Below are 26,302 nucleotides of genomic sequence, written 5' to 3' on the forward strand. Positions count from 1 at the left end.
TACGAAAAGGATGAATCAGCTGCAGGCATTCAAAAGAGCAACAGGAATTAAGAGATCTGGAAAACATCACCTACAAGAACTGAAAAAAATAGGGTGTTTATTCCAAAGAAATGAAGGATAAGCAGCCAATCACAAGAGCACTCAAGTAATATGCAGTGCAAGAAGCTCAAGTTCTTTCTTCTCTCTGCTAAGCCGGGCACTGAAGCACTCTAGATTACTTGCTCTCCCCAATCTTCTAGCAAGTTCTAACAAACTGTTTGCTGCATAGAATCCATGCCACATTAGAATCTAGTGATGACTGCATGACTGCAAGCATCAGGTGGAAATTCAATTTGTTTTGAAGCAAACCAATAATCCTTTGAACCTCAGGCTAAACAGTAGGAGTTCCTACAACTGTGTGGTCAGGTTGAAGGGCTCTGACACTGCCAGGGCTTTTCCTTGCCCAAAATGAAGAACAAAAGCATGAAATAAACCAAAGAAAATTACTCAATTATTCATGCTAAGAAAGGCCACTTGTGCTTGTTCAGAGGCTCACGGGTAACTTCATCCATCTGGTACCAGGAAAATTATGTCAAGTTGGTGCCAGTGTGAGACAAGAGCAAAGTATGAGCTCTTAAGGCCATCTAGGTAACAACTGTATACAATTATACTTCCAGACTGCTTCATTCTGCATATGGTGAGCTGCCAACCTCCTCTCTCTGTCTCTAAACACAGGATATAACATCCCATCCTCTGAACATTAACCCATTTGTCTGGTTACTGGTTGAAAAAGCCTTAAAGAACATTTGAAACCAGATACATAGGATTTGTAAAACAACAACTATATGCAAGTAGAGGACATTTATTCTGGATTTCATGACAACAGATAAAAGACAAACCATCCCCTGAATGAGAAGTCAGTGATTACAACCTGATTCCATTCAGCATGGGTGAATTACAGAGAACAACCGTGACTATTAACAAGTCCATATTTCTTCAGAGGGCATTAACGAAACTGACTGGGACAAAATATTTACATGGGCAAAGCTGTGGATTCAACAATTCAATGTTTTCAAATTAGACTTGAAACTGTTCTTCTGGGTGATACTTTAGCCAAACACAAATAGTGAATCTCAGTATAGCAATTATACAGGAAAATACAATGGCTTGTGCTATTAGGGGGTCACAATGAGTCTGTGGACCTCACCCTTTTCAACAAGTTGTGCTGCTGCTGTCTTCTTCCCTCCTGTGCCATCACATTCTTATCTCCAAACTCCTATTTCTTTCCCTTGTCATTGCTGTTTCCTCTACTCTTACATCCTAAGAGTCCACAAAACCAACGTAAAAGCTGGTCCTTTTATATGCTCTTTAAAATAAATAAAAATTAAATTCTCATGGTACACACTAACATAATCTTTAATAGAGAGCCTCACCTGTGATGCAAGGTCATGTTAAAGAGAGATGTGTTTGTAAAACATATTTCATTAAAGCTGAAGCCCATGGAGGTAGAAAAAGCCTTCACATAAATGCAACAGGACACAGAGATGAACTCTCCTCAGACCAGAACGTGGCAAGTATGACTGTGATATCATGTCTGCCCACCCCTTCTAATTAGGTGACCTTCACAACATCAGCTGACAGTGTTCTTACCACTTTCTCCTTGTAAACAATGTATTTCAGCCACTTGAAATCCTGCCACTTGAATCCCGCCAGAACAAACAGGGAATCCTTCTCATACTGCTCCATTTTCTGGATTGCACCTTCAGGATATGTGATCCGGAGGGTCGTCTTGCCACCCACATCTTTTTCAAAGCCCTTCACCGGAGCCGAGTTCAGCCTGCAAGGCAACCAGAGGAGACACTGCCATGGATTCCCACTCGCGCTCAGGTACACGCAGCTGGTACAGCAGCAAATGTTAACTCGTGCAGCTCTTCATCACATTTATGAAGCTTTATATCAAGTGACAACAGTTTAATTAGGAGCTATTTAAATTATTTCACTGAATATAACGCAAACCTTTTCTGCGTATCTGCTCTTTGTGACTTAAATCAGGTTGGAAGCTTTGGAAAAGGAAACTGAAAAATATTTTCCTTGCAAATTTAGAATTACAAACTAAGCATTAATATTTTAACATCCCAACACTCCTGGGATATCTTACTTGGATTCTGCAAGGCTGGGCTGAAATAGAGGATGGCAGTTTAAGTGGATTTAAACTGGTCTCCTTCTCCCAGTCCAGAGCTTACGCTGCTCATCTTATCTGCAGTGAGACTGTTTAGGGAACCAAGCCAGCTAATAATCTGAAAAAGAAACCAAAGGAACAATCTCCACCTGGTTTAATTCCCCAAAGCGGCCCATGCAGAATGCCAGCGCAAAGGGAGAGGCTGGGTAAGGCTCAGCACCGCTGCGGTCACACCGGCCCGAGGAGTTTCTGCTGTGAAGCGCATCCCACGCTGCAAACACCCAAACAGACACCCAGCTTTGCTCTCGGGCACACTGATTTCTAAGGGATTGCTATGTGTCAAGCTGTGCTTTTCTTAAAACACCCCTCAGGGACAAAGTTTTTTTCCCAAACCGCTCTGGTGTCAACAACAATGATAACTTTATGACAGTAAAGCTGCTCAGAACTTCTATTCAAAACCAGAAACCCAAAGCTGAGGAAATTTGAAGTAACTTGGAATACAAATCTTGCTGACATCAAACAGCAGCCCCTGATGGAACAGCACTGCCTGCTTGAATTATTGCAGCCTCCTGGACTTAGGGTAGTTCAATACACTTTAAAGTGCTTATGGACTGCAAATTTTGCTGTGTAGGAATGTTAATGAGGATCTGGACTTGTCTTTTTGAGGCTGGGTAAGCATTTTAGGCGGGAAACATTTTAGTAGAAGAAAATCCCTGTATACAACCTGAAATTCTATTTTGAGTTCCGGAGAATAAATTCTTATGTATTTTTTGTAAAAATACTTAGTTTCTCATTAGGAATAAAATGCTAAAGGGAAAACAACTTAAGAATCAGCACCACCGCAATTTATACAAGAGATGAAGCCTTTCTTTGTGGTTTAGAAACCCTCGCTTGGACCTGCCTGTAAAAACAGTGCTCCCAGCCAGGCTGATCCCTTGCTTTTTCCTCTGTTATTGATAGCACAGTCATACATCAGTCACGTTTGCTATGGATGTTATTTAAACTTGAAGGCATTGAGTCTCTTTGGGGCAGATGAGCCTACATAATGTAAAAGTACTATGTAAAGAAAGCTATTAATAGTTACACATATTTTCATCTGTCCTCTTGAAGTGGGGGGGAAGTTTAGCACCTGCAGTCATTTCAAATGCCTACATGCAGCTCTTTGGCAGAGTTTTTCCCATCCCCAGCTGCTGGGTTTGCTGTTTTGCTGCTTACCTTGTTAAAGTGCCCAAAACTCGGGACCCCTGCTTTGCATCTAGACAGGAAACAAAACAAACCATTTCCCCAAGTAAAACGAACTCGGGTCTCCAGCAAAGGGCCAGAGCGCGAGTTGCTGATGGAGTTGTAAGGATGGAGTCCTGCTAATGAGGCGGCACCGTCGGCCCCATGGGCAGAAGTTCTGGCAGCCACAGCCTGTGTTCGGGAAGGTGCAAACTCCACAGCTTGAACCCTTGCTCAGGCACAACACCTGGTGGTGACACATTAGTGATATTTGGGAGGCTCTGAATGGTGCCTAGGTTAGGTGTTAGTGTCCCTATGCTCCCTGTGTCATCAGTGAGACAGAAAAACTCTGAAACTCCTTATGGAGAAAAGTGCCTGTCTATGGGCAGTGCAAGGAGACCTGGCATCCTAACTGAGGTTTGTTAAGATTTAGCTTTACAACCACCAGCATGTTGTGCCTGAGCAAGGGTTCAAGCTGTGGAGTTTGCACCTTCCTGAACACAGGCTCATTCTAACCAGGAATTTCTGACATGTACTTGTTTCTCCCTGTCTGCAATCTATTCTAAGGAGGCATTTCAGAGCACTGATGACTGACTGCTGAAGCAGCTCCTGCCAGGTAAACAGTGTGACAGCTGGGAGGAACGTCTGCCCTGAAATCTGATAATATCCAGTTTTTAAAAAAAAGCCACTAACTCACTCCAAGCTGGTTTACAACTGTCAAAGCTGATCTGGCTTGCTTCGCCACAAGATCAACATCTTTTGCTGCAATTAGTGATCCTGACACGGTGACACACATTGCATCAAGAAGCTCCACATACTGCTGGATCTCTCCTTTGTTCACAAAGGTACCGCCTTTTTTCCCTTAAAATTCACCTCCTAGGTCCCAAATCTGATCCTTCAGAAGAGTTTTGCCACCCACGAAAAAGGGTGCTAGACACAAGGGACTGACCCAGGAGTAAAGGAAGCAGTTGGATACATTTAAGGAGAAGTCTGCCCTCATCTCCTCAGTCCCACGTCCAAGCACCTGGCTTCATTTAACCTTTATAGTTGACTTTTTTCTCCCTCATCCACCCCACAAACAGCACAGGTGCTTAGCTGCCCTCTTATCCTCTCGGCTTGCAAACTGACTTAGATTTACGGATGTGGAGAGAAAAGGTTGAACTTTTCATTTGGAAATTAAATAGTGGACTTTCTGACGTAAATCTTAGTGGGTGGCTTAGTCCAGATGGATTGAAACTGTTCTTTTGCTCCTTTTTGAACAGTCTGAGCCCACGAAGAGGCTATAACTGAATTTTAATTCAGCTCAAATAACTGCAAATCACCAGACTATGACGAGCAATAAGAACTCGTCACTAGCAGCTTACAGTGGGATGAACTAGGAGAAGGGCTGTAAAAGTTTCATCCTGTTCTAACAGCCATTCCTGTGTCCAGAGCACTCGTGGGGAAGCAGGAACCTGTTCACAGGAACAAAGGACTGAAACTGATCTTCTTGGTCCTTTTGTCCAGAGTTAGAAGGTATTTATTACTCTATGTATATTCTATTCTTTCCTCGTGTGCCCATTACTAGCACATGGGAGAGAAAGGAGACCATGCTAAACGACACCTTCTCTATGCCTTACATTCTTTTACTAATCCTTTTCTTTCTTCTGTCTTTGCTAAGAATTTGCTATTTGCCACCATGTCTCATGGTTGACTAAAGTTCAGAGAGATTATATCAGTTAAATTCCCTTTAACATGAAGTCAGTTATCTTACTAAGGAAAATAAATACCAGCTTAGACAATGTTAAAACAGTTTTTATAAACTTACACTGCGGTTTATTCCACTTCTCCTATTTACCATCGTAGTATTTTGTTACTCATGATTCAGAACCTGCTATAAAGCCCTATGTTTTCTTTCAGGTCAGACTAATGGGTCTATAGCTCCCTAGGGCACATCCCCCTTCCCTCCTACACACACACTCTCCCTCACTCTCCATTAGTACAGGTATTATGTTTGTTAATCTCCAGTCACCCAGAACACCTCCCTGACTTGACAGATTTATTACTAAGAGTTATGACTAGACCTGTGATTTCACATATCAGCACGTTTTTCAAGCATTCTGAGATGGCGATGATCCAGGTCCTCAGCGAATGCAAGAAGTCCTAACTTTGACTGTGGTTGTTTCCACTCCTACACAGCTCTGTGTCTGCTCCCTGATTCGACATCACCCACAGTGAAACAGAGACAAAGTATTCACAACTTTTATAGTGCACCTACAAGTGTTTAATCGTCGCTGGGTCCTTACTCAAGGAGGCTTACTATTGCCTAAGAGCCTACGCTGTGCTGTTCTTAGTTCTTCCCATCCTAGAATTCATAGAATCATTTCAGTTGGAAGAGACACCCAGGATCATTGAGTCCAACCATAACCTAACTCCAGTACTGAACCATGTCCCTAAGAACCTCGTCTATACACCTTTTAAACATCTCCAGGGATGGTGACTCCATCACTTCCCTGGGCAGCCTGTTCCACTGCTTCACAACCCTCTTCATGAAGAATTTTTGGTACCACTTGAGGCCATTTCCTCTTGTCCTATCACCTGGAAGAAGAGACCAACACCCTCCAACCCATCCTAAGTGTGAAGTGTGGATCCCAGGGAATGCTACACATGTACGACCAATAACACTTCCCTGGGCTACTCAGGGCATGTAGTTGTGAGCAGATCCAATGGTATGTTTTACTGCTTCACCACCTACGGGCATCACAAAAAGAAGCAGCTTTTAGAAGGAAGCTATGAAGAGAAGGTTCAAGTGGGAGCACATTCCTGAACAACTGTGGAAAATGGAATGCTTGAGGAGTTCCTTTATCCTTTGATGTGATCACCATTTTTAACAAACACTTATATGGTCTTTGTTTTTTCCCCTCTATATTACTTAATATGTCCTTATAAATGGATATTGTCAATAGCGAAGGTTTAACCTTTGCCTGCATAGCATGTGAACTGATAGAGAAGCTGAAAAAACAACAAGAAAACTGTGATGGCAAAGACTCACCTGACAACAACATCATAGTCATCAATTTTTAATCCCAATGACTTATTTGCAAGTACTCCACCATTTCCCACAATAATACACCGCCGACAACTGAGACTGTGGAAGAAACAAAGAGGTGATTTTTGTAACATAACTTCAAACACACTGAGCTGCACATATTTAGTTTGCACCTATCTGAGAAAGACAGGAAACCTTTTAGAATATTAAGGGGAGGCCTCAGATACACTCGATCCCCAGCTCACCCCATCATGCCCAGGCATTACACGTGATAAACTGCTTTCAACACCCCACACCACATGTGGCCTAATGAGATGAGCTGTCAGGACAAGCAGCTCCTCTCCCCCCACACCCCTGTTATGATGGGCTTGAATCAAACCCATCGGTTTACTTAAACCTTCTCATTATTCATTTAGCACTGAAATAACAATAAACCAAGGGCTTAGCGAGGAAGTCTTCTCTCCAAGCAATTTTCTGAGTGCAGGCAGATTTTGCCAGGTTATCTGGGGTGTGCTCACCTTGCTGAGTGCTAAATTGCTGCAGTTATCACGAGACTTCAAGAGACAGAAAAACATGAAATGGATAGAAAAGGACCCTTCCTCACTCCTGTCCAGTAGGAAACATATATGGAGACACAATGGGTGAGGAAGGGGAAGGAAAATAACCTTAATTAACAAAGAAACAGGAAAGAGAAGGAAGAGAACTGTTTCTCGTGGAACTGTGAGTCACGAGAACTCTCTGCAGCAGATGTTAAAAAGTCATTTCATTTTGAAGACGGAGAGAGGACTTCTTTCCAGCCATCTAATCCCAAACGCAGCTGGCTCTTCTGGCAACGTGCCTCCATCTCTGGTAGTTCACTGAAGGAATACGTGTCTGCAGAGCCTTTTTCGGAAAAGGTCCAAGGCAATTAGTTGTTTGGAGCAGATCTCCGGGCTAGGCGGCCTTCCTAGTTCCAGGCACAGTCGAGTGGTCTCTTCTAGGCTGTCCTCACTGTAATCAGTCTAAGGAGCCAGCACGAGGAAAGCTCTGCTTATGTGGGGTCTGTCTTTGTAGAGCAGGGCTGGAGTGCACTTAAAGACTCAGATAAACCACTGAGGGTTAACTCGCTGACAGAGCCGTTAGTTGGAGATATGCGCAGAATTAACAGCACCAAGAAATACTCAGGAACAGCTTCCCCAGCTCGGATGAAGTTTAACTGCAGATTCCAGCCTTTCCAAAAGGGAAAACCTCCTCAAGAAGATTAATATATTATATTAGCCCAGCGCTTCTGTCCCTAAGGGTCAAAGAAGTGTGCGTGTTTGTGAGAAACAAACCATAATAGAGAAAGAACTTTATAGACAACAGCACAATAAAAAAATACAGTTCTGGTGACAGGGAGAAAGTAGAGGCAAGATCTGCTGCAGGCAGAATATTGTATCAAGGAGGGAAGGGAAAATGTCAGCCCCAAGTACACCCAACTGAGTGACAAAGATGGTAACAGCTTTGCCAAAACCATTAAGGAAAAGGTGCTGCAGGAGGGAAAAAAGACAGTTCAGCTCTGGCCAAGTGAAATTTCAGATCAAAATATGCTCTTTTGATGATTATGACAAGAAAGTTTGACCTCCTAAACAGCACACTGCTGGGTGAAATACTGTAATTTCTCTACCCAGTTGTCTCTGAGACATAACTTTTCTTAATTTTATGTTTTGAAGAATACCGTGCTATAATCCAAAGGCTGCACGCTATAGACACTCCCCTCTATATGTTTCCCACTTACTGTTAGGATGATGGCTCTTACCAATTTTGAATACAGATGTGCGTGTTTCAGCCTCAAACCACTTAATCGCATTCTTCCCTTTTCTGCTAAATTAAAGCACCATCTACTGTCAGCAGTCCCTTCCACATCTGCATGTGATCCCCTTAGTGACAAACCACTGTGTGTAAACATCAACCTCTATGTGTATAATCAGTCATGGGTCAGACTGGTGAGCATGAGAGAAAAGAACCAGTTCCACCAGCCAGAGCTGTTCCAGAGCCCTTCTTCATGGCCCTCTTCCCACACGGCACTTGTAGACTGATCAAAGCCCATTCTGAATTTTCTCTTGACCATACAAACTGGAGCGAGCTCCTCACACCTCTTACGGTGTGGCAGCTCTCCTAGATCTTGAGTCACATTTGCAGTACCTCCCTGAACCATTTTCAACCTCTCACCAGATCTCTGAAGCACTGACTCTGGAAGACCAGCATGCGGAGCTAATGCTGCTCAAAGCAGGGTCCCTTTTACACAGAGACTTCATGTATATCATTCCAATGTTCTTTTTATAGCCATTGGCTTGCAGAACGTAATCCTCATCCTGTAAGCACAATCTGTGTGGCCACCTCTGAGATGCCTGGCTTTTGACTTGGCTCCAGTACAGAACTGCTCAGAGAAGAGCCTTATGAAAAGGTCTAGACTGACCTGTCCCTCCCACTCCTCACTTCCCCAGTCTTTGGCTCTGGCAAATTCTCCTATTGTAATTTTACATTTTCTCCAGATTGATTTTAACCACTGCAATCTAATCTTTGATCTTCTAGCAGCCTTTTCTTAAATTTCCTCTCATTGCAAAGCTGGAAGTTTCTGTTGCATGCTCAGAAAGCAGTACTCAGGTGCAGATTGCTTTCTTCAGGTGCACACGATGAAGATAAGGTGAGTCTTGGGCTTTGCCTGTGTTCTGCACATCAGATGTGCACATCACATCTGGACGGCCCAGACTTTTGATCAAGACCTGGCAGAAAGGATCTCGCTTGGTCCCACCAGCTTTGGCAGTCACACTGTGGGACAGGAGAAGATTGCAGGGCCACCCGATGGCTCTGTAAAAGTGAAGCATTTGGCAGGGACGTCAGGCACCTGACCTCATATCCCCACCAGAAGTTTGGACACTTGGCACCAGCGCAGCTGAGCTCCTTCACCACATTGACTGATGGAGCCCGAGCATGGGAAACCTGCAGAGTCACTGCTGGTTCCAGGCAAGTCACCGGCTGGAGAAACACTGCGCGGGCAGCATCAGTTTCAGTTCAATTGTTTCTCCACAAAGAGGTGTGTAAATACTTCTTTGTTTGTTTACACAGTATGTCAAAGCTGTATTTCTTTTCCAGAAGAGCTCAAGGACTGAACACATCAGATACAGCTCAGGTTTGTTTGCTACCACGGTGGTAAGAGAAGGAGGGTCACGGACTTTCCACATCAGAAAGACCCTCCCTAAAGCCCTAAGCTGGGACCTGCAGCCAGATGTATAGCCTGACACAGATGCTCAGAGGTTGAGTTCATCTACACCAAAACCGCAATTCATACAGATTTTCTTGAACAATATAGCTCTGTAAACACATGTATGCGTTGTAGCGATTGCTACTTCCTCCTCCTCTCTTATCAAAGCTCTGGAGGGATTTGTCAGGGGAGAAAAACCACAAAGCCTTCCTTTACGCAACTTTGGAACCAAAAGCTTTGAGGAAAGATATAACAGAATAATTAAAAACCACATCTTCAGGGTAACTGGTGCTTAGGGAGGCTTAGCATATTCTGGTTTGATCTGGCTTGCTGCTACTTAAACTGGTGCTATCAGCCTGAGCCAGAGGGACACACACATCTCTTCTGCTCTATCAAGCTCCTTCCTCACTTGTTAGTTATATGCTGCATTAGTAAGGACTCCTCTTGGTTATAAACTCACGCTCAGTTTTTCTTCATTACCATCTGGAGGCAATAGGAAAGAGTCAGTCAGGCTTTTATATTTATGTCTTTTCATAGGAAATTTACGGGTCACCACAGCAGAGATTTAACCCAAAAAATCCACTGAAGTCCGGCCAGCAGATAAGCCGTGGAACTAGAAACCAAGCCCTCATCGATTTGTGGATGAGGGGCAGACCACTGGAGGAGCCACAGAACAAGCAGTGAAAATGCCAGGGATGTCGGGCCTGGAAAAGCCAAAAAAGGGCAAAAGAATTCTGAAGTGACAATGAGGCCCACTAACATCTGTGTTAGGGAGAAAAACACGGCAACACTGAAGGAAAAGACACTCATTCTTAAGTCCCCTGGACCTCCAATCTTCTGTAGAAAAGCTCAGAGCTGAGTTGCAACGATGCTGACAAACACAACCGCAGCTTTACCCGTCTCCTACCCCGGAGCAGAAGCAGGTCACTATGAGCAGCTCAACACAAAGGTGCCACAATAAGGAGTCATGAAGAAAACAAAGAAAGCACGGCATCACTTACACCATGTTACAGGCGTGAATTATAGCATTTGCTCACATGCCCTCCAGCTGCTGCTAGTTATTAACACAACTCTCCTCAATGGAGGGATTAGCTGGAGTGAGTTGGCAGAGCTGCCTCGGGATGATGAAAGGTGTACGCACACCCGGAAGGATTGAGTTTGCCTCATTTCAGCACCATGTCGGTACATTGTGTCAGAAAAGGTGCATTAGGATGCCCTTTTGGCACAGGGATAATCAAACAAACAAGTTCACTTCCAGGGCTTATGGGAGGCAAGTGAAGGTAACATCTCAAGGGGCAGCTTTGTGAAGGAGGACAGAAATGGAGAAGCTTGGGTGGGGACGAGACCAAAGGCTTGGTGTAGATCCCCCACCATACAACTCTAATCCCTTCCTTCCTCCCTGTGCTCTCACGCATGGCTCTGATCTCACCTCTCCTGCCTCTCCCACCGCTCCCCTGGGAACGCGGCGTTCAGCGTGTGCTCACATGAACATTCGCTTCAATGGGCTCAGCAGTGCTCGCCCTCTCTCCTCCTGCCGTGCAGCGCTGTGCCAGGGCAGCTCTGTACGTGAAGTCACTGGAATGACCTGAGCTAAGAGAGAAAACTTTTAAACTGAAGTCATTTCAGTGACCCACTTTAAAGTCCCTCTTTAAATCGCGGCAGCACAAGGAGAGGGTAGGGAGCTACAGTCCAAGAGCAAAGATAGCTTCTTAAAGTTAAATGTTGGTGTAACTCCATCCTAAAGAGCAGGTGAACCTGGTGCTTTTTGCCTACTGCTAGAATCAGCCTCAGAGAGGATACAAGTGGGAGGGATCACAAGATCTCCTATTCTGACCCCTCGTGCCCCACAGACTCCAGCTGAACATCTTACTTAATTCTTTCAAAATAAGGCATTTTTTAAGCTCTCAGGTCAATCTCCAGTTGTGGCACGGAGCTGAGCAAAGTGGGGAGGTCTAGACCTTCTCCTTGACCAGTGAGCAGTAAGGGAATGAGCTGAACCTCAAGGTCCTGCTCCCAGCACACTGGAGCTGCCACAGAGAGGAACTGCTGGTCTCTGCTTTGAGCTTGAGACAAGGTGAGAAAGTAGCTCACCTTCCCTCATTAGGCTACTCCATCAGCTCTTCTAGAACCCAAAACAGCAGATACCCATTGCTGCCAGCCCTGTAAATCACTGAAGATCACAGCTGAAGAATACTTTGGGAACCATACCCAAGTCTTCATCTACACCCTACTCACCAAGCAGGTTTACAAGAGCAGCACCGTAGTAGCCTGGAGACCTCCCACAGCAGTCAGGCTCTCTCTCGTAATAACCCTCTGTTGCAACTCCATCCAACTACTGCTTTAGGCTCTTTCATTGTGACTTGCTATCCCATGCCTCTTTTGTCGCTTTCTCCCACCCCAGCTTCACTTTCAATCTTTCCTCTCCAAGACCTGCTCACTTGGAAGGTATTTGGCTGTGAGGCATATGCACTACGCAACCAACATCCACTGCTTTGTATTTATCACAGAAGTTCCCAGGAAAACAGTATTTCCCCAAGGTATCTGTGTGTTTACAAGCATATGCACCACCAAACCTTGTTACTGCAATACTACAGAAATACATTTCCAGATTGTTCCTTACGTCTCCTTTATGCTTGATATCTTGGGGACTTTACATACTAATACATTTCATGAAGGCTGAATGTCCCAACTTTTCTACCTTTGCACCAAACCCTTTATCAGTAATGCAAAACCAAAGTGAGCAGCTCATGCTGGAGTGGCTGTGTTTCACAACCTCCTAAGAAATTACTTTTAAAGAAAATGAGACACATTACACTCCTCAAAGAATAAATGAGCAGCAAAAGTCATAGTTACATGAACGTTCCCTGCAAGAATCTTCCACCTGCCCTCGATGTCATTAACACTAATTTCCCATAAGCAACCTTCTGAAAGAGTCTATATGTGGATTTTTCAACAGATTAAAATCTTAACTCTCCAATGAGAGCTGAGCTCTCACCAGATGTGCAAAATCTCTAAGAAGGCAGTTTGTAAAATGATTTTGCCTTCTAAGCATCGTTTCTCAAATTAATCCAACCTCTGAAGGCTATCCCTACTTGGCATTGCTGTGAGGCAAGGCAAACTTCAAAGTAACTTAAATTAGCACATGGATTACAAGAAACCAAGAGTAAACCTTCACACAGAGAGTAAATCCCAGCTCTAACTACAGCAGGTGAGACCTACAACCAGTGTGAGAGATGAAAGGCTGGAAAGCTTGTGGACTTTGCCATGGAAAAGTGGGCAGAAGAGGAGCTGGGCCAGGAAATAAACCCAATGTGATTAGAAGGTGGGAACTGTGCTATTAGCTTGGGTTCAGAAGCACCACTGCTTGGAAAGGAATAGTACCAGGACTTTGAAAAGAGATCATGTCCCAATAAAAACCTCTGACAGCTTCTGAAAGAAACCACCTCTGGCACTAACTGAAAACTGCAGGGCAAAGAGAAGGAATGACAGAAAAGCAAGGATAGGAAACACTAAAGAGCTATCAGCGGGAAGCTGATTGTAAACATTACAGCAAGTTTCAGAAGGAACTTCAACAACAGGACTGAAGAATGAAAGGAGCTTCTGAAGGCACCAGTTCAAATACCAAAGACCCAGGAGACTGCTATCGCATCCTGGCACAGGCTTGGCCATTGCAATCCCATATTCCTGCTCTAGGAGTGAGATGTTGACAAAACATTGTTAGAACAAGCCAGTCCCTTCTTTCCTTCTAAGAGTTTCTTGTGATCCCGTTGCTTTGTCAGAAAGGTTGGAAAAGAATGATGTATTTATTGCAAAGCAGCTATTTACTTATTTGAAAAAGGAGCAAGAGGGTATACTGTGACACCATATAAAACAAAAGATTAGGAAATAGTCAAAAGGTACATTTTTCTACTCATGTTTGACTTAAAAGAGGTCTCCAGAGTTTACAGATTTACTGGAAAGACGACTCAGTTTCTAGCTCCTGATCCACTTCCAAAGCACCGCCAAATTTATTGGCAACAATTTCTGGCAAAAATGTCTAGCAAAATTTATTTAGTACACGTGGAAAACAGTCGCTTTTGCTCCTTTTATTCTAAAAGGTCTCATCTTACCTGTCAAGAGCTGGAGTTAGACGGTAATCTTTGGTTGCTGACAGGATGGCTTTGATCAGATTATCTGGGGAGAAAGGAAGAAGACATTAGGAACAAGCTCTAACTTTTAACAGAAATGAAAAACAAAGTGATGTAAAGCATCTGAAGCAGCTACTTGGAGGACCTGAAATAATGTTCACATTAGGAATAAACACCTCAACTTGCATATTCCTCTTTTCTCTGGACAATGACTTTCACGGACTGGCGGCAAAGACGTATTTTGTGCCAAATTCTGATGCAGTGTGCAAATGCCTTGAACAGAGAGGGCGACAGGGAACAAACACGGTGCAGTTTAAGGCAGTGGTTTCATACCCACTTCCCTGAGACTGAAGTTTCACAAACACTTCAGATACGACGAAGCCAGTGTTGCTGTCAATGCTTGCTTTCAGGAAAGCTTTTCTGCAGCTGAGTTGTGAACTGGATGTAGGAACAGAACCAGGTTAAAACCGATGCTTTTTATTTTCCTGGGTTACTTTTAGTTTAGGTTCAGTTCCTCAGTCTGGCGTCCTTCATGGCAGAATCCAAGTAATCCATCATAGTTGCTTAAAAAATGCCCACCAAATGTCTACACTGATAACCAGTGAACGCTGCAGCAACTAGATGATATGTCTGCAAGCGTAGACACACACAATTTTATTAAATTGTTCAAGCATAATGATCACGCATAAATAATTCTATTGACTATGGAAATTTCTGAGTCTGCTTCCTTCCAGATTTTGTCCTTTGTCCCTAATTTTTCCACCTCTCCCCTCCACAAAGGTCCAAACCCCTTTATCATGAGCTGCCCAGGGCCAAGAAGCAGCAATGCTTTGGTTAGTCTGGATTTACAAACGCATCTGTAACTCCAGAATATCTGTACTGGGTCTGATAAAAAGTCAACTGTCTCCAAATCCTGACTCTAACTGTGGCCTTAAGCAGATGCTTAAGAGAAGCATAAGAACAAAGGAAACAAAGCAGACACAATATTTCTCTGAAATTCTCTTCTCTTTAATTATTTCCGAATAATGGACTTCATGTGTCAGGTACCTTCTATGTATCTGGCAACTCTCAGTGATTTCTCGTTCATGAACTCAGAATCCTTCTGGTTTCCTATGGACTTTCAGTCACTTCCCTTTCCTGATTTTGAATGCAGCTTCTCTGAGCATTTATACTAGAAAAGACTGTGAATAATTAGTCCCCTTCCACTTTCCTTGGGAGATTATAAATATCTATCATATTCTTCCCTTAGATATATCAGCCAACTAGTTCAAAAGTTCTTAGGAAACAACCAGTCAAAAGGAATAAGTCTAATTTCTTTACAAAAGATTAAAAATGACACAGGAACATTAAGATGACTGACATCAAGTGATTGTTTACAGTGAACTTAAATAGTTTTCCTGATAGACACTGCTTACTGCAATCAGCATGGTTAGGGGAGTCCCTTTCAAATAAAGAGTTCTGTCCTTATTTACTGTATCGCTCTGCAGAAGCTACAGGATGAGGGTGTGGGATGAACACCCATGTGCTTTGAACCTGACAACAAACAGGTGAGACACACAAGGTAGACAAACAAAGGCGATAAACAGAAGACTCTGACGGTTACTTTGAGATTTAAGGAAGTTTTTGACATGGCATTACTGACAGCTCCCACCAATCATTATAAGCTGGGAACTGTCATTACTTTCAAAAGGTTATATTTTGGAGTGGAGTAAGGATAGAGGCAATTTGTAGCCTAAAAGCAACTTACTTTGCTAACAAAATAGAGGTTTTGTTTAGTGTTCTTTCATCTGAAGAATTTCTTTTGCCGCATTGGCAGCAGGCTCCCCCTCCAACAGGAATGCAATTTCCCTAACCCTGCTGCAACAGCCGTAGGTTGCTGTGACCTCTAATGGCACCAAGCCACCGTCCTCTCCTTGGCCTGTCTCATACGTTGACTTTTACTGGACAGTATACGTTACTGTGGCTGTTTTCCCACAGTCTCAGAAAAGAGATCAAAGGATTGCATGTCAAGGGCTGCAACCTCTCATCTGCCAAGCTTTTCTTATGCCAGGTTTGCTCTACCACCCACAACTTAACACCCCAAACTGCTTGTAGGCCATCTGTTATACCATATTAAAAAGCACAGGAAAGGAATAACATGGGCTAATGCACTCAAAATAATTTTGGTTTTCTCATCTTGCCAGCTAATTAGGTTACCTTCATAGTGAATGCTCAGGAATGAAATATGACTACTTTAGGACTGGATATGGCAGCATTTGGGATGGGGATGCTCCCCATTCCCATAATCCAGAGAGAAAACACAAACAACCAACAATCTAGGACATTCACTACAGATTATGAATGGCCAAATGGGAGATATCTCTCCAGCAGCCCCCACAGTCCAACAAAACACGGCATCCAAAAGAGCTGGAAGTTGCGCAAATCACAGCGTTATCATTCAAAACTGCTGAACGAAGCTCAATAAAACACCAAGTACTTCACTGCCAAGTGTTGACTCACAGCAGGAATGAAGGTGGCACAGATGCCCTTGGTTCCAGTTCATCTAGTTTGGCATCCTCAGCAGAAGCCAGGAGCTGGAGTCATGAGCACTAACAGGAGAAGCCAACGGCATGGGCAGAGAAGAGGCACTAGATCATTTTGATTGAGCTGGAACTCTGCTAGAACATGGACACTACAATGCTGCTGAGTTGGGCACGTGCATTGGGCATCTTGTTCACTGGTACCAGGATAGAAGGGCAAGACCTCCTTCAGAAGGAGCTTCTGTATGTTCTTGGGGCAAGGTCTGAAGGATGGGAAGATGTTGCTGTGGCTGATCTGCAACATTCCACAAGACAATGACAATACCTACAATAGAGAAGCACTGGCAGGATGTTTATCTACAGCTGGGTCAAGGTGGGGAGTCACTTAAAATCAACACTATAAAGACTACTATTCACAGATAGTTGCTTGCAGGACACAAAGCAGTGCTCATCTCCAGACTATGACTAAGGAAAAACACAAACCGCGAGAGCAGGTGTATTATGTAAAGTTAATTGAGGAGCTTGCTTTCTGCAGGGTGAGAAATTGAAAGGGTGATGAGTATAGTCTACCTCGTATACCTCGGTACTGAGTGATAACAACGGGTGCAAGTGCATGACAAATGCTAGAAAGAAAAATCCCTTCCTGTTTCAAGTAACAGGATCTGTGCACAGCCACTGGCTGAACACTGGACTGTCAAGGACTGAAAGCAAGTCTTGCAGGGGTAAAAGAAAGGCCAAATCTTCAAGACCTGAGCCACTGAGGCTGCTCCAGTATACGCACAACATGACTGGTATCCCTACGATCTAGGCAATAACTGACACATTCTATCTTCACGCAGTAGCTTCTGGGCAGATTCAAAAAACTGCTCTACAGCCCAGTGGCAGAAAGGCTACCAAACCAGTTGTGATGTTGTACACATTGATGCTGAACCTCTAAACAACTCGCACTAAACCTTTACCTGAGTTAGTAGCGGATGTGATCAGCAGCAGACCTGGCACCCTGCACCTCGGCCACCAAACCCCCCGCTGGGGTGGGACAGCCGGCAGCAGGGCAGAGTTTCTCAGGGGCAGGCATATTCTTAGGGGAGAGGCACAGAGCTCGTGATTGGGACCTACTTGAACCGAACACAGCAAAGAACAAAGAACAGAGCAACCAAAGATCAGCGTTTCAGGGGAGCACATTCTGTTCCTGATAACTGCCAGATTTTCTCCATTCATCCATCTATTTTATTTTCTATTTTTTTTTAAAGGCACCAGCTGCGTAGAGCCCTTGCTTTAACACGAACCTGTGCTTAAAAGAAAGCTTGTTTTATTAGGGCACCAGCTATGCAAACAATTTGTTTTGATTATTTCTTTTTCTTTGGCAGACAGTTTACCGAGGTTGTGAAGAAACCACGGTGCAGATGCCGACACAATGCTAGCCCAGGCACAGCTTCCCTCTTGCTTGGCAAGTGAGGAAAACAGACACGGTGGTGGGTGTGCTCTGCCTTGTACACCAGTGCACCAAGGAGGGGCCAGGAGATGCCTGAGTGTACATGTTCTGAATACTACCAAGGGAAAAAATCCTTCCTGTTACAAGCAACAGGTATGTGTGCACTCACCTCTTGCTTCCCGGGCCCAGGCACACAGCCAGCTCAGGTGTAACAGAATTCATTAGCTCAGACACATTCCCATTCAATTGGTCTCTAAGTCCTCGAGGGACATTTCCAGTCTGGAAAAGTTTCAGCTACTTTTGGTGAATGCAGAACCCCAGCAAATCAGCCCAGTAGACATGTCTCAGCACCATATGCCCAGACCACGAGCCGTGGAGAGCACAGTGCAGAGCCCTGCAGGGTTCCATGGAAGGTCAGCTCAGATCAAGCAGAACTTATTACCTGCCATTCACTGCTGGCACAGAAGCAGCTCCTGCAGACCCAGCAGCTCTATGTCATGTTTACCCTGGAGAAGGAGAGCTGGCAGCACTGTACCACGGCTACCTTGCACCTTCCATGGAATCCTTCAGACATACTGAGCAGGCAAGAACAGAACAGTACGGGCAAAACCATGCACTTCTTCCCTGTCACCCTCCTCCCTAACCACTAAGGATAAAAGATTAATTCATCTTTGAAAAGCATTTAATCTTTGGCCTCTTCCCAGCTGCCAAACAAGCAGCCCAGCAGGTGCTAATTAGCTGCATGCTTTGTGAAATACAACCTTGCCCCTGGAATCTGCATTCAAACTCCAACGCTGTCTCATGTAGATCATCCAACAGCCACTCAGTGGCTGCAGTTTTGCTAATTGCTTGAAGGCTGAGTAAACCCAACAGCAATATCTCTTCCTCTGTACTGTTCCTCCTATTCATCCTCACAAGATTCAAGGCAGATGTTATCAATACTCAATCCCTTCTCCAGTCTGTAGTCAAACACAGATGTTTAAATGGCAATGGCAGTGCCATCATCCTTAAGGCTGCAGATTTTGGCTGTCCTGGAAGCGGAACACACCTCAGCAGCAGCTCCCGGGCAGACCAGCGGTTGTGTTAGTTCCAATAGCTCATGTCACTAAGCGCAAATTGTAATGCAGTCATCCTGCTTACCTGCAACCATCTCTGTGGTAGGCAGAAGAACATAGTGTACATACATACATCACATATAGGGAGGAACGTAGGTGCTGTTTAATTCTAGCTGAAGTATCAGGCAAGTGAACTTACTCCATAACAGTAAAAATACGTGGTTTTTATGCAGCTTTTTCAAGTCAAAGGCTCTAAGGTGCACAGGTAAACATAACATGCAGATTCCTGAATTCTCCCTCTCAGGTCCTCCATCCGTTCTCCTCATTTCTGAAAGCAGTAAATGTCTCTATAATCTGAGAGAATTAAACTTACTGAAGGTCACAAGGCAAGTTAGTGACATAACTAGGAACAGAATAAGGCCTTTGACTCCTAGATAAGGAGCCCTCTCTTCAGATAGCCCTCTGGCTCACCTGTTCTTCACAGGGGCCTGCTACCACCCTTTAATGATAAATTAATGGAAATGGACACCAATATCCTGCATTTGCACCCTCACTTTCTCTCATTATTATGTAATGAACACATCTCCACGGCAAGCAATTTACTACAGTTTTCTGCAGTCGTGGTTTGTTTATTATTCTTCTTTCTTGTCATGGAAAATTTAGATTATTGGAGACAGCGGGAGATTTTTTAACCCATTCATCTATCAACCACCACAAACATACTGTTATTATACAAACAAAGCAAGAAGCCTCTGCATATTTTCCTCTCATCTACAGAAGGAGCTGACTACATGTATCTAGGAATCCTGAGTTATCATGACATATTCTATCAGCTTTGCCTTATAACATCAGAAGATTCAAAACTAGGTCAGGACTGCATGATTTCTCTGAATGCGAGTACATCCTGACTTCAGGTTGACCCTGAAATTTTCAGACATTCGGAAAAAAATAAAAGTAAATAGTTAGAAATCAGGTGGGCAGTGACCACACAGCAAGAACCAGCGCAAGTCTCAATTCTAGCCTTTTTCTGTTATTTATGTGGAGGAATGGAGACCTTCACTGTAAATGCCAACTACACTTAACGCTGTTGCTTTGAATGCATAAGCTTCTCGCTTGTGTCATTAAAAAGCAGATGGGAGACTTTTCCACTCCACAGGGCTTACTGCAGGCACCTCCTGGGGTCTACCCTCCGTCCGCATTGAGAGCTGGCAAATTGGGCTGTTCATGCACTCAAAAGTCACCAAGAGGAGAAGCTGTAGTTTTTCCAGCTGTCCACACCAGCCGTTTTCCTCAAAAATCAGCAAGTCTACATGCCCTTATTGCCAGCAGTAGGTATTTGAATACCGTGCATTAGGGTCAGGGAACTGCTGCAGTTCTTTGTGTTTGCCCACCTCCGCAGCTGCCACATCTCCAGCCAGCACTTCTGCAGGGCACCGGGCATCCGCTTCAGCTTTTGGGAATACGCTGGCTAGAGTGAGGTTGATAGACACCCCCGAAGGATGCCAGTCCGCTCTGCATATGGGTCCCTGTCCCACAACAGAATGCCACATGTGTGTCAGCTTCCTGGGGAGAAAAACCTAAACACCATCAGTGCTATGAATTACACAAATCGCAATATTTACAAACGAGCTGCAAGCACACACCCAGTGCAAAGATTTGTTTTTTAACTCGACGTGAAAGTTCAGCTCTGTACAAAGTTCCTTCTTCAGCATTTCTCTGCTCAGATGCCACTCCATACAGGAGCTGAGAAGTGATCTTTAACAGAAGGATTTGCCACCCTGGTGCCCAGCATGAGGCCATGGACCCAAGTCCCACCATGTACTCCTGTCCTCCAGCTGTCTCCCAGAAACACCATGTCCGGCTGTAGACAGACAACGTTATTTGTATTTTAGTAAAGCTGTGAATCCAGTGAGTCCAGCAAATATCAAAATGAGCATGAAATTTCCTCTGCCACTTCTTTTTATTGATCAGCTAACTTCATGAGGTCTATGCAGGTGAAAAGAAGCTACAAAGACTTCCAGAACTCAGAAGCAAATTGCAAACACATGAACCAGCTCTCAAAGACATAACTACAAACTGCAGGAATCTGTCCCCACATTGGCTCTTGTGAGTAAATACAAGTGAATGGTCTCTTAAGGTCATTAGCTCTGCCAGCTTAGCTGGTTTACTTGAGAAACACTGTCCTAACAACAGGACTTAGAACTGCCACTACTTCCGATATTATAGTACTTCCATTGATGATTTTTAGGGGTATTAAGACAACATGCAGATAGTGTTGCATAGATACAAAAACACAAAACAAGGAAAATAAGAAAAACTGAAGACACATGGTACCTCCCTAACAATTTTAGGAAAACCCAGCATGTGTTAAATATAAGCTCCAGAAAGCCCTTAAGGCCTTTTTTATAACAAGATATAAATAAAACGCATAACTTTTGGACTCTTGATTTACATCGTCGTTTCGGAGCCTGCCTTTTTTTTTCCCCCCAGCTTTTCTTCACAATCAAGAGTTTGTTTTTTCAGAACACGAGTTTAGAAGTTTAGCTCCCAACATAATCCCAGGGCTTGGAAAGTTGGAACATTAATTTAAAAAACAATTATGCCAAAAAACGGGCAACATTTTGCAATAACCACGCATTAACCATTGTGATCCAAACTCAAGTCTGATTCATAGGAAGCAATAAAGCCTGTAGAAACGGGCTAATTCATGCCAAATGAAAATGGACCTGGACAGATTCATAATGTGTTGTCCCAAAGACATGCATGAAAATAAATACAGTTGTTACAGAGGACTGTTCTTCCCTTAGTTGCTGCGTTTTTTATGCCCCTTTACACATGACCAGGCAATGTTTTTAAGGCCAAAAAACTTAATAACCACTACAGTGATTTCTAATTCTCCTGACCCTTACAGAAGCATTAAGATGTGGTACATCAAAACGCAACAGCCAGACAAGACTTGCTCTTCCCTTTCAGGCAGTAAAAAGCAGAATAACCATGTCTCAACTGTACTTCAATACTTGTGGGAAGAACTCCAATATGGAGTTACCCAATTAACTAAAAACTTGGGGTTTGAGACCTCCCTAGGGCACCTTTCCCTTCTCAGTGGGCTGGGAGAAAGACTATTCTTTAAGCACATTCTACAGTAAAGCATCAGTTTTGAGTGAAATAAGGGACCGCACTGGAGGGTTGTACTTTCAAGAGAGGTCAAGAGGTGATTTAACTTCAAAATTCGCAATAGATCTTCCCTTTAGAAGCTTTATTCTGTAATGAAAACTGATCCTCTGCCTCTTCTGAAACTCTTACTTTTTTTTCCCCTTCAAACTACTCATTTAATTTCTTGAGGCTATGAAATCAGTTGGGTTCCCTGTGGAAATAGGAACATTTTTTATAGACATATTCCCATATGAGAATGGCAACTGTTACCCCTTTTGGTCAAATGTAAAATTCTAGTGGAAACTAGTTCAGAAAACTGTCTCAAACTCAAGAAGAAACAACAATCTTGCGTTGCTACCTACTCTGAACAGAACTAACTGCTATGCATGCTTGCGCTTCTTGCTTATTTGTTAAGGAAGAACACATGCAGAACAACAAAAAAATGCTCATAGTAGGAAAATTATCCATACAATGGAGTAGAGCTAACAAAATAAAGACGAGGTTGAGCAGAAAAGAGATCTTCTATTATCAAGCAGATCCAGTTTAATATAAGGAAGGTATTTGCATGTAGTAGGTCCAGCCTCTATAAAGAGCTGGAAGAGCAGGTTGGAGAAGATCTGCTTTGCTGATAGTTTTTCTTTGGGTCAGGTCTAAGTTTCAATTGTGAAAACTCAACATTTTCACTGAAGATGAACTACCTCTTCCCCGTGAGACTAATGAAACCACTGCTTAGCAGAACTGAACTGTGTTTCTTCCCAGAAGCACTAACACAAAAGAAAACATCTAAATAAAACCAAGTACAAGAACAATAACCATTGCACAATACGTCTATTAGTGTTGGCGCTCTGGGCAAAGACTTGACTTCTTTGTCACAAAATGTGTCACCAATTCCAGATGCCACTCTTGTATCAGATGAAAATATGGGCAGTACTACATACTACATTTGATAAAACTGTAACACTTCAAACATGTTCTTAATATTCTCTTATCATCATGAGGGAGAAATTGCTTCTGAGATTCCTGGTGGGAGGCAAATTAGGAGATGGTGACAAGACAGTCACTCCCTAAGAAATAAATATCACCTTCAAAGACAAACCGATTCAGGGCCAACAAAGCAGCCTCTCTGCTTAAAACCATCCAGCGGGAACAAAGGTAGAAGTGAAGACCTATAATTATTGCTAAGCAATGACACCATTACTGACTACAAGCATGGAGGAGATACTACATGGGTCATGTTTGTTTAGATTTTTAGTGTATGCTGTGCCATATGTTTTCACTTAAGTTCAAAAAAACTGCAGCAACTCTCCCATCCCCATTACACAGAGAGGATACCAGATAATAGCTACTATTTCTTATGAAAGCCTTTTATATTCTTTAAGCCACATGTACTGAGAAATTCTATTAATAGTCAGGTATTTCTCCAGTCTTCTTTGTTGCCCTTCTCCAAATAACTGTTTCCTTTTGCTTCGGCTTCAGAGGTAAATTTGGGGAGGAGGCCCTCTGGGATTAATAATCTCACTAACGCTATAAACAATTTTTCCATTGCTTATTCATTGACGAATTTAACCCTGAAAGCAGTGCACATTCTAGAGGATCTCTGTAACAACAGGGATAGCATGTGCATATTCATACATCCATGTGTTACATTAGAAGCACTGCTAGAAAAGGTTGCAAATACAAGAGAAGAAATTTCAATTAAAAAGAATCTCCACGTAGCTTGTTTCAGATCCTGAGATTGCTGCAATCTCCTTGCTCTTCACTGAAAAAGCCGCAAGAGCTGGCTTGGTGGGTGCTGGGAGAGAAGCGTTCCTACAAGTAAATTAGACCCTCATAAATGGTGAGATGTGGGAGGCGCTCACACGTCCCAGTTAATGCCCAAACAATAGCCTGGGACACAGGAGGGTGCTTGGCAGCCTGAGCTGTCCCCCGCAGGACATCTTGACATTCGTAGCTTTTAGAGTTCCAACTTCTTGTTATAGTTTGATCTTCTCGACAACACTTAAAGCTGGCTAATTGGATCGTGCTCCTGAACAACATCCCTCACTTTGGCTGTACACACACTAATAAACAAATCATCAGCAGGGCACACTGTCCTACACTATTCAAGTGTTAGCACAGTTTCCCGATGGTTTTCACCAGGGTCAACAAACACCCTCCCCTATAATTTTCACACATCCATAGGGTCACAGGCTAACACAGGCCAGCGACCTCTCTTGATAGGAAGCCTGAGTATAGCCACCCTCTTATTTTGGGAGGGGGAGGGAGTTAACCTGTTCAAACAATGAGCTCAGCTGCCCTCAGGACCAGAGAACAACCATTTTATTTATTAATAGAGATGGAATCATAATTTCCAAGCACTCACATCGGCACATCCCATTTCTAGAGGCTGTCAAGTCACACAGAGGGAAACAACAAAGCTCAACGTGGCACTAACACTCTCACTTTTTAAAGTAAGTGCAGTCAATACCATGACACTGGCCTGTTTGACAACACAGGCGTTTTTCATAATTTAGAAAATCTTGATTTTGGTTCTGCGAGATAAGCTCATATGTTGATAACCAGCTGTGGAAGTCACTGGCTCAAACCTACAGCTACTGTTATACAAAAGGTCAAACTAGACACTTGCAGTGACCCTTTGTGGTACTAAATAACCTATGAGCAAATACACTCAGACCTCTTCAGAAATATGACATATCTATCATTTTTCCTATTCTCTGCACACAGAAAAAGTAGGAGTTTCCCCAGAGGGCTACAGACATCTGTGATGAAGGCAATGACACCTTCAATCTTCTCTATCAGCTCCAACACTCCTGAAAATTCTCAGCCCCGCTTTTGTTGCATGTTGATGGAGATTGGGATCAAGTGATTAGGATCAATCTTCGGTCCAGATCCGTGGTGAACAGAGGCAGAGTCAATGAGTACGACATGTACTAAAACTCTCTGCCCATTTAAGACAGTTTCTAAAAAAGTACAACCACTCCTCATAAACTTCACCTACTTCTAATAAAACACTCGGAGGCCACCGTTCAAAAGGGTTTGCACAAGGCTTCCTATTGTGTGCCTTATCTCAGAAAGTCCTGTTCACAAAGCAGTAGGGTCACCACCTGCTCATTCCTGTGCTGCTTTCATTTAGCAGATAAGTAATCACTAAGGTGGTTAACTAACGAGAGCAGCAGTTTCCAATGTGACCCAAAATGTACATTATTCCTACCAGCACCATTTGGGGGAAAGTCTACAAACTTTCATATTCAGAACCGTATTTACCTTCAGGGCTTCTAGATGCACATGCTCTTGGAGAAAGTGGAGCACTGTGGTCATAGAACCTCTTTGCATGGGCTAATGGGCAAAGCAGACAATGACTGATGGCGAACAGAAGCGAGCACTCTCCCACTCTTAAACTTTCTGTGTCATACTGAGTACTTTTTAGTATCTGGAGATGGGAGATGGGTCTTTAAAATCAGATTCTTTTTGAAGAAAATCAAGATCCCTGATGAACTGTGTCAAAATCACCAGCATATTGCCTTCTCCTTGATACCGTAATCTTTAAAGAATGGTAGTACCGCCCTGAAAATTCCTGAGCCATTTCTACTCTTTTATGTGTAATTTGTACAAGTGCGTTACACCAAATTAGTGCAGCTCAGTCGAAAATGCTCCTCAAAAGCTGATTTCCCCTAAAGATTGCAAGCCTTGTTCTTGGAATTATTCTTTCTTGGACCAGTAAACACGAAGTGATGGATGAAAAATTACTTCTTTCCAGTTTTTTTTCAGAGACAAAGAAAAACTTAGAAAAAAGTCTGAAGAATTGAGAGAAACTTTTAATGAGAGAAAGCAGAAATGGTGGATTATCCTCCAAGCTGCTAAGAATCTCTTGATTTCATAACTTCGGTGCTTCCAAGCTACCACAGATTAGTTTCTAGAAGTTTCTTGGAATTTGCAACATTACTGAAAGTGAGCTCATCTTGTAGCTATATTTCAAACACACACACAAAGCCATTTCGCACTTGGATCAGATCACAGGGACTTGAAAACGCTGCGTGATTTTCACCAAAGCTCTCAGCACAATTTTCCCATTACCAACCCAGCCACGGTCGGTGTCTATAAACACCGATCGCCTTTCCCAGCGTGATGCACGTCAGAAATCTCAGCGGATGGTGTCACAGGGTTTCCTAATGCATAGAACAGAACCCTTGCCCCATCTCCTTCACCACAGACACGTCTCTCTACACTTTCTCAGCCACCCCACCTACTCTCTTTCCCATGCACATCCCATCTCTGACAGTCTTCAGCTCGCACCAGCACGTGACGGAGCTCCGCGCTGCCTGCCTGGGTCAGTTGTTTGGATATCATTAGATTTCCCTGACTGAAAGCCCTAATGAGGTGCTGATC

General features: G+C 43.4%; 1 protein-coding gene across 9 annotated transcripts in view; it reads right to left on the reverse strand.

The window, feature by feature from the left end:
* Positions 1-26,302, reverse strand: part of ST3GAL3 (ST3 beta-galactoside alpha-2,3-sialyltransferase 3) — a 188,175-nt gene that overhangs the window by 46,592 nt on the left and 115,281 nt on the right. For all 9 annotated transcript variants that reach the window (XR_014184203.1, XM_082054126.1, XM_082054128.1 and 6 more), the window contains 3 exons: positions 13,740-13,803; positions 6,411-6,506; positions 1,630-1,816 (listed from right to left, as the gene is read on the reverse strand). Coding sequence is in view for 8 of the 9 variants with exons in the window: in XM_082054126.1 (XP_081910252.1) it covers positions 1,630-1,816; positions 6,411-6,506; positions 13,740-13,803 (347 nt within the window). In the remaining variant the exon portion in view is untranslated. The remainder of the gene's footprint in view (positions 1-1,629; positions 1,817-6,410; positions 6,507-13,739; positions 13,804-26,302) is intronic.

The sequence above is a fragment of the Streptopelia decaocto genome, assembly GCF_964273445.1.
Source record: "Streptopelia decaocto genome assembly, chromosome: 5".
In the NCBI taxonomy this organism is placed as follows: domain Eukaryota; kingdom Metazoa; phylum Chordata; class Aves; order Columbiformes; family Columbidae; genus Streptopelia; species Streptopelia decaocto.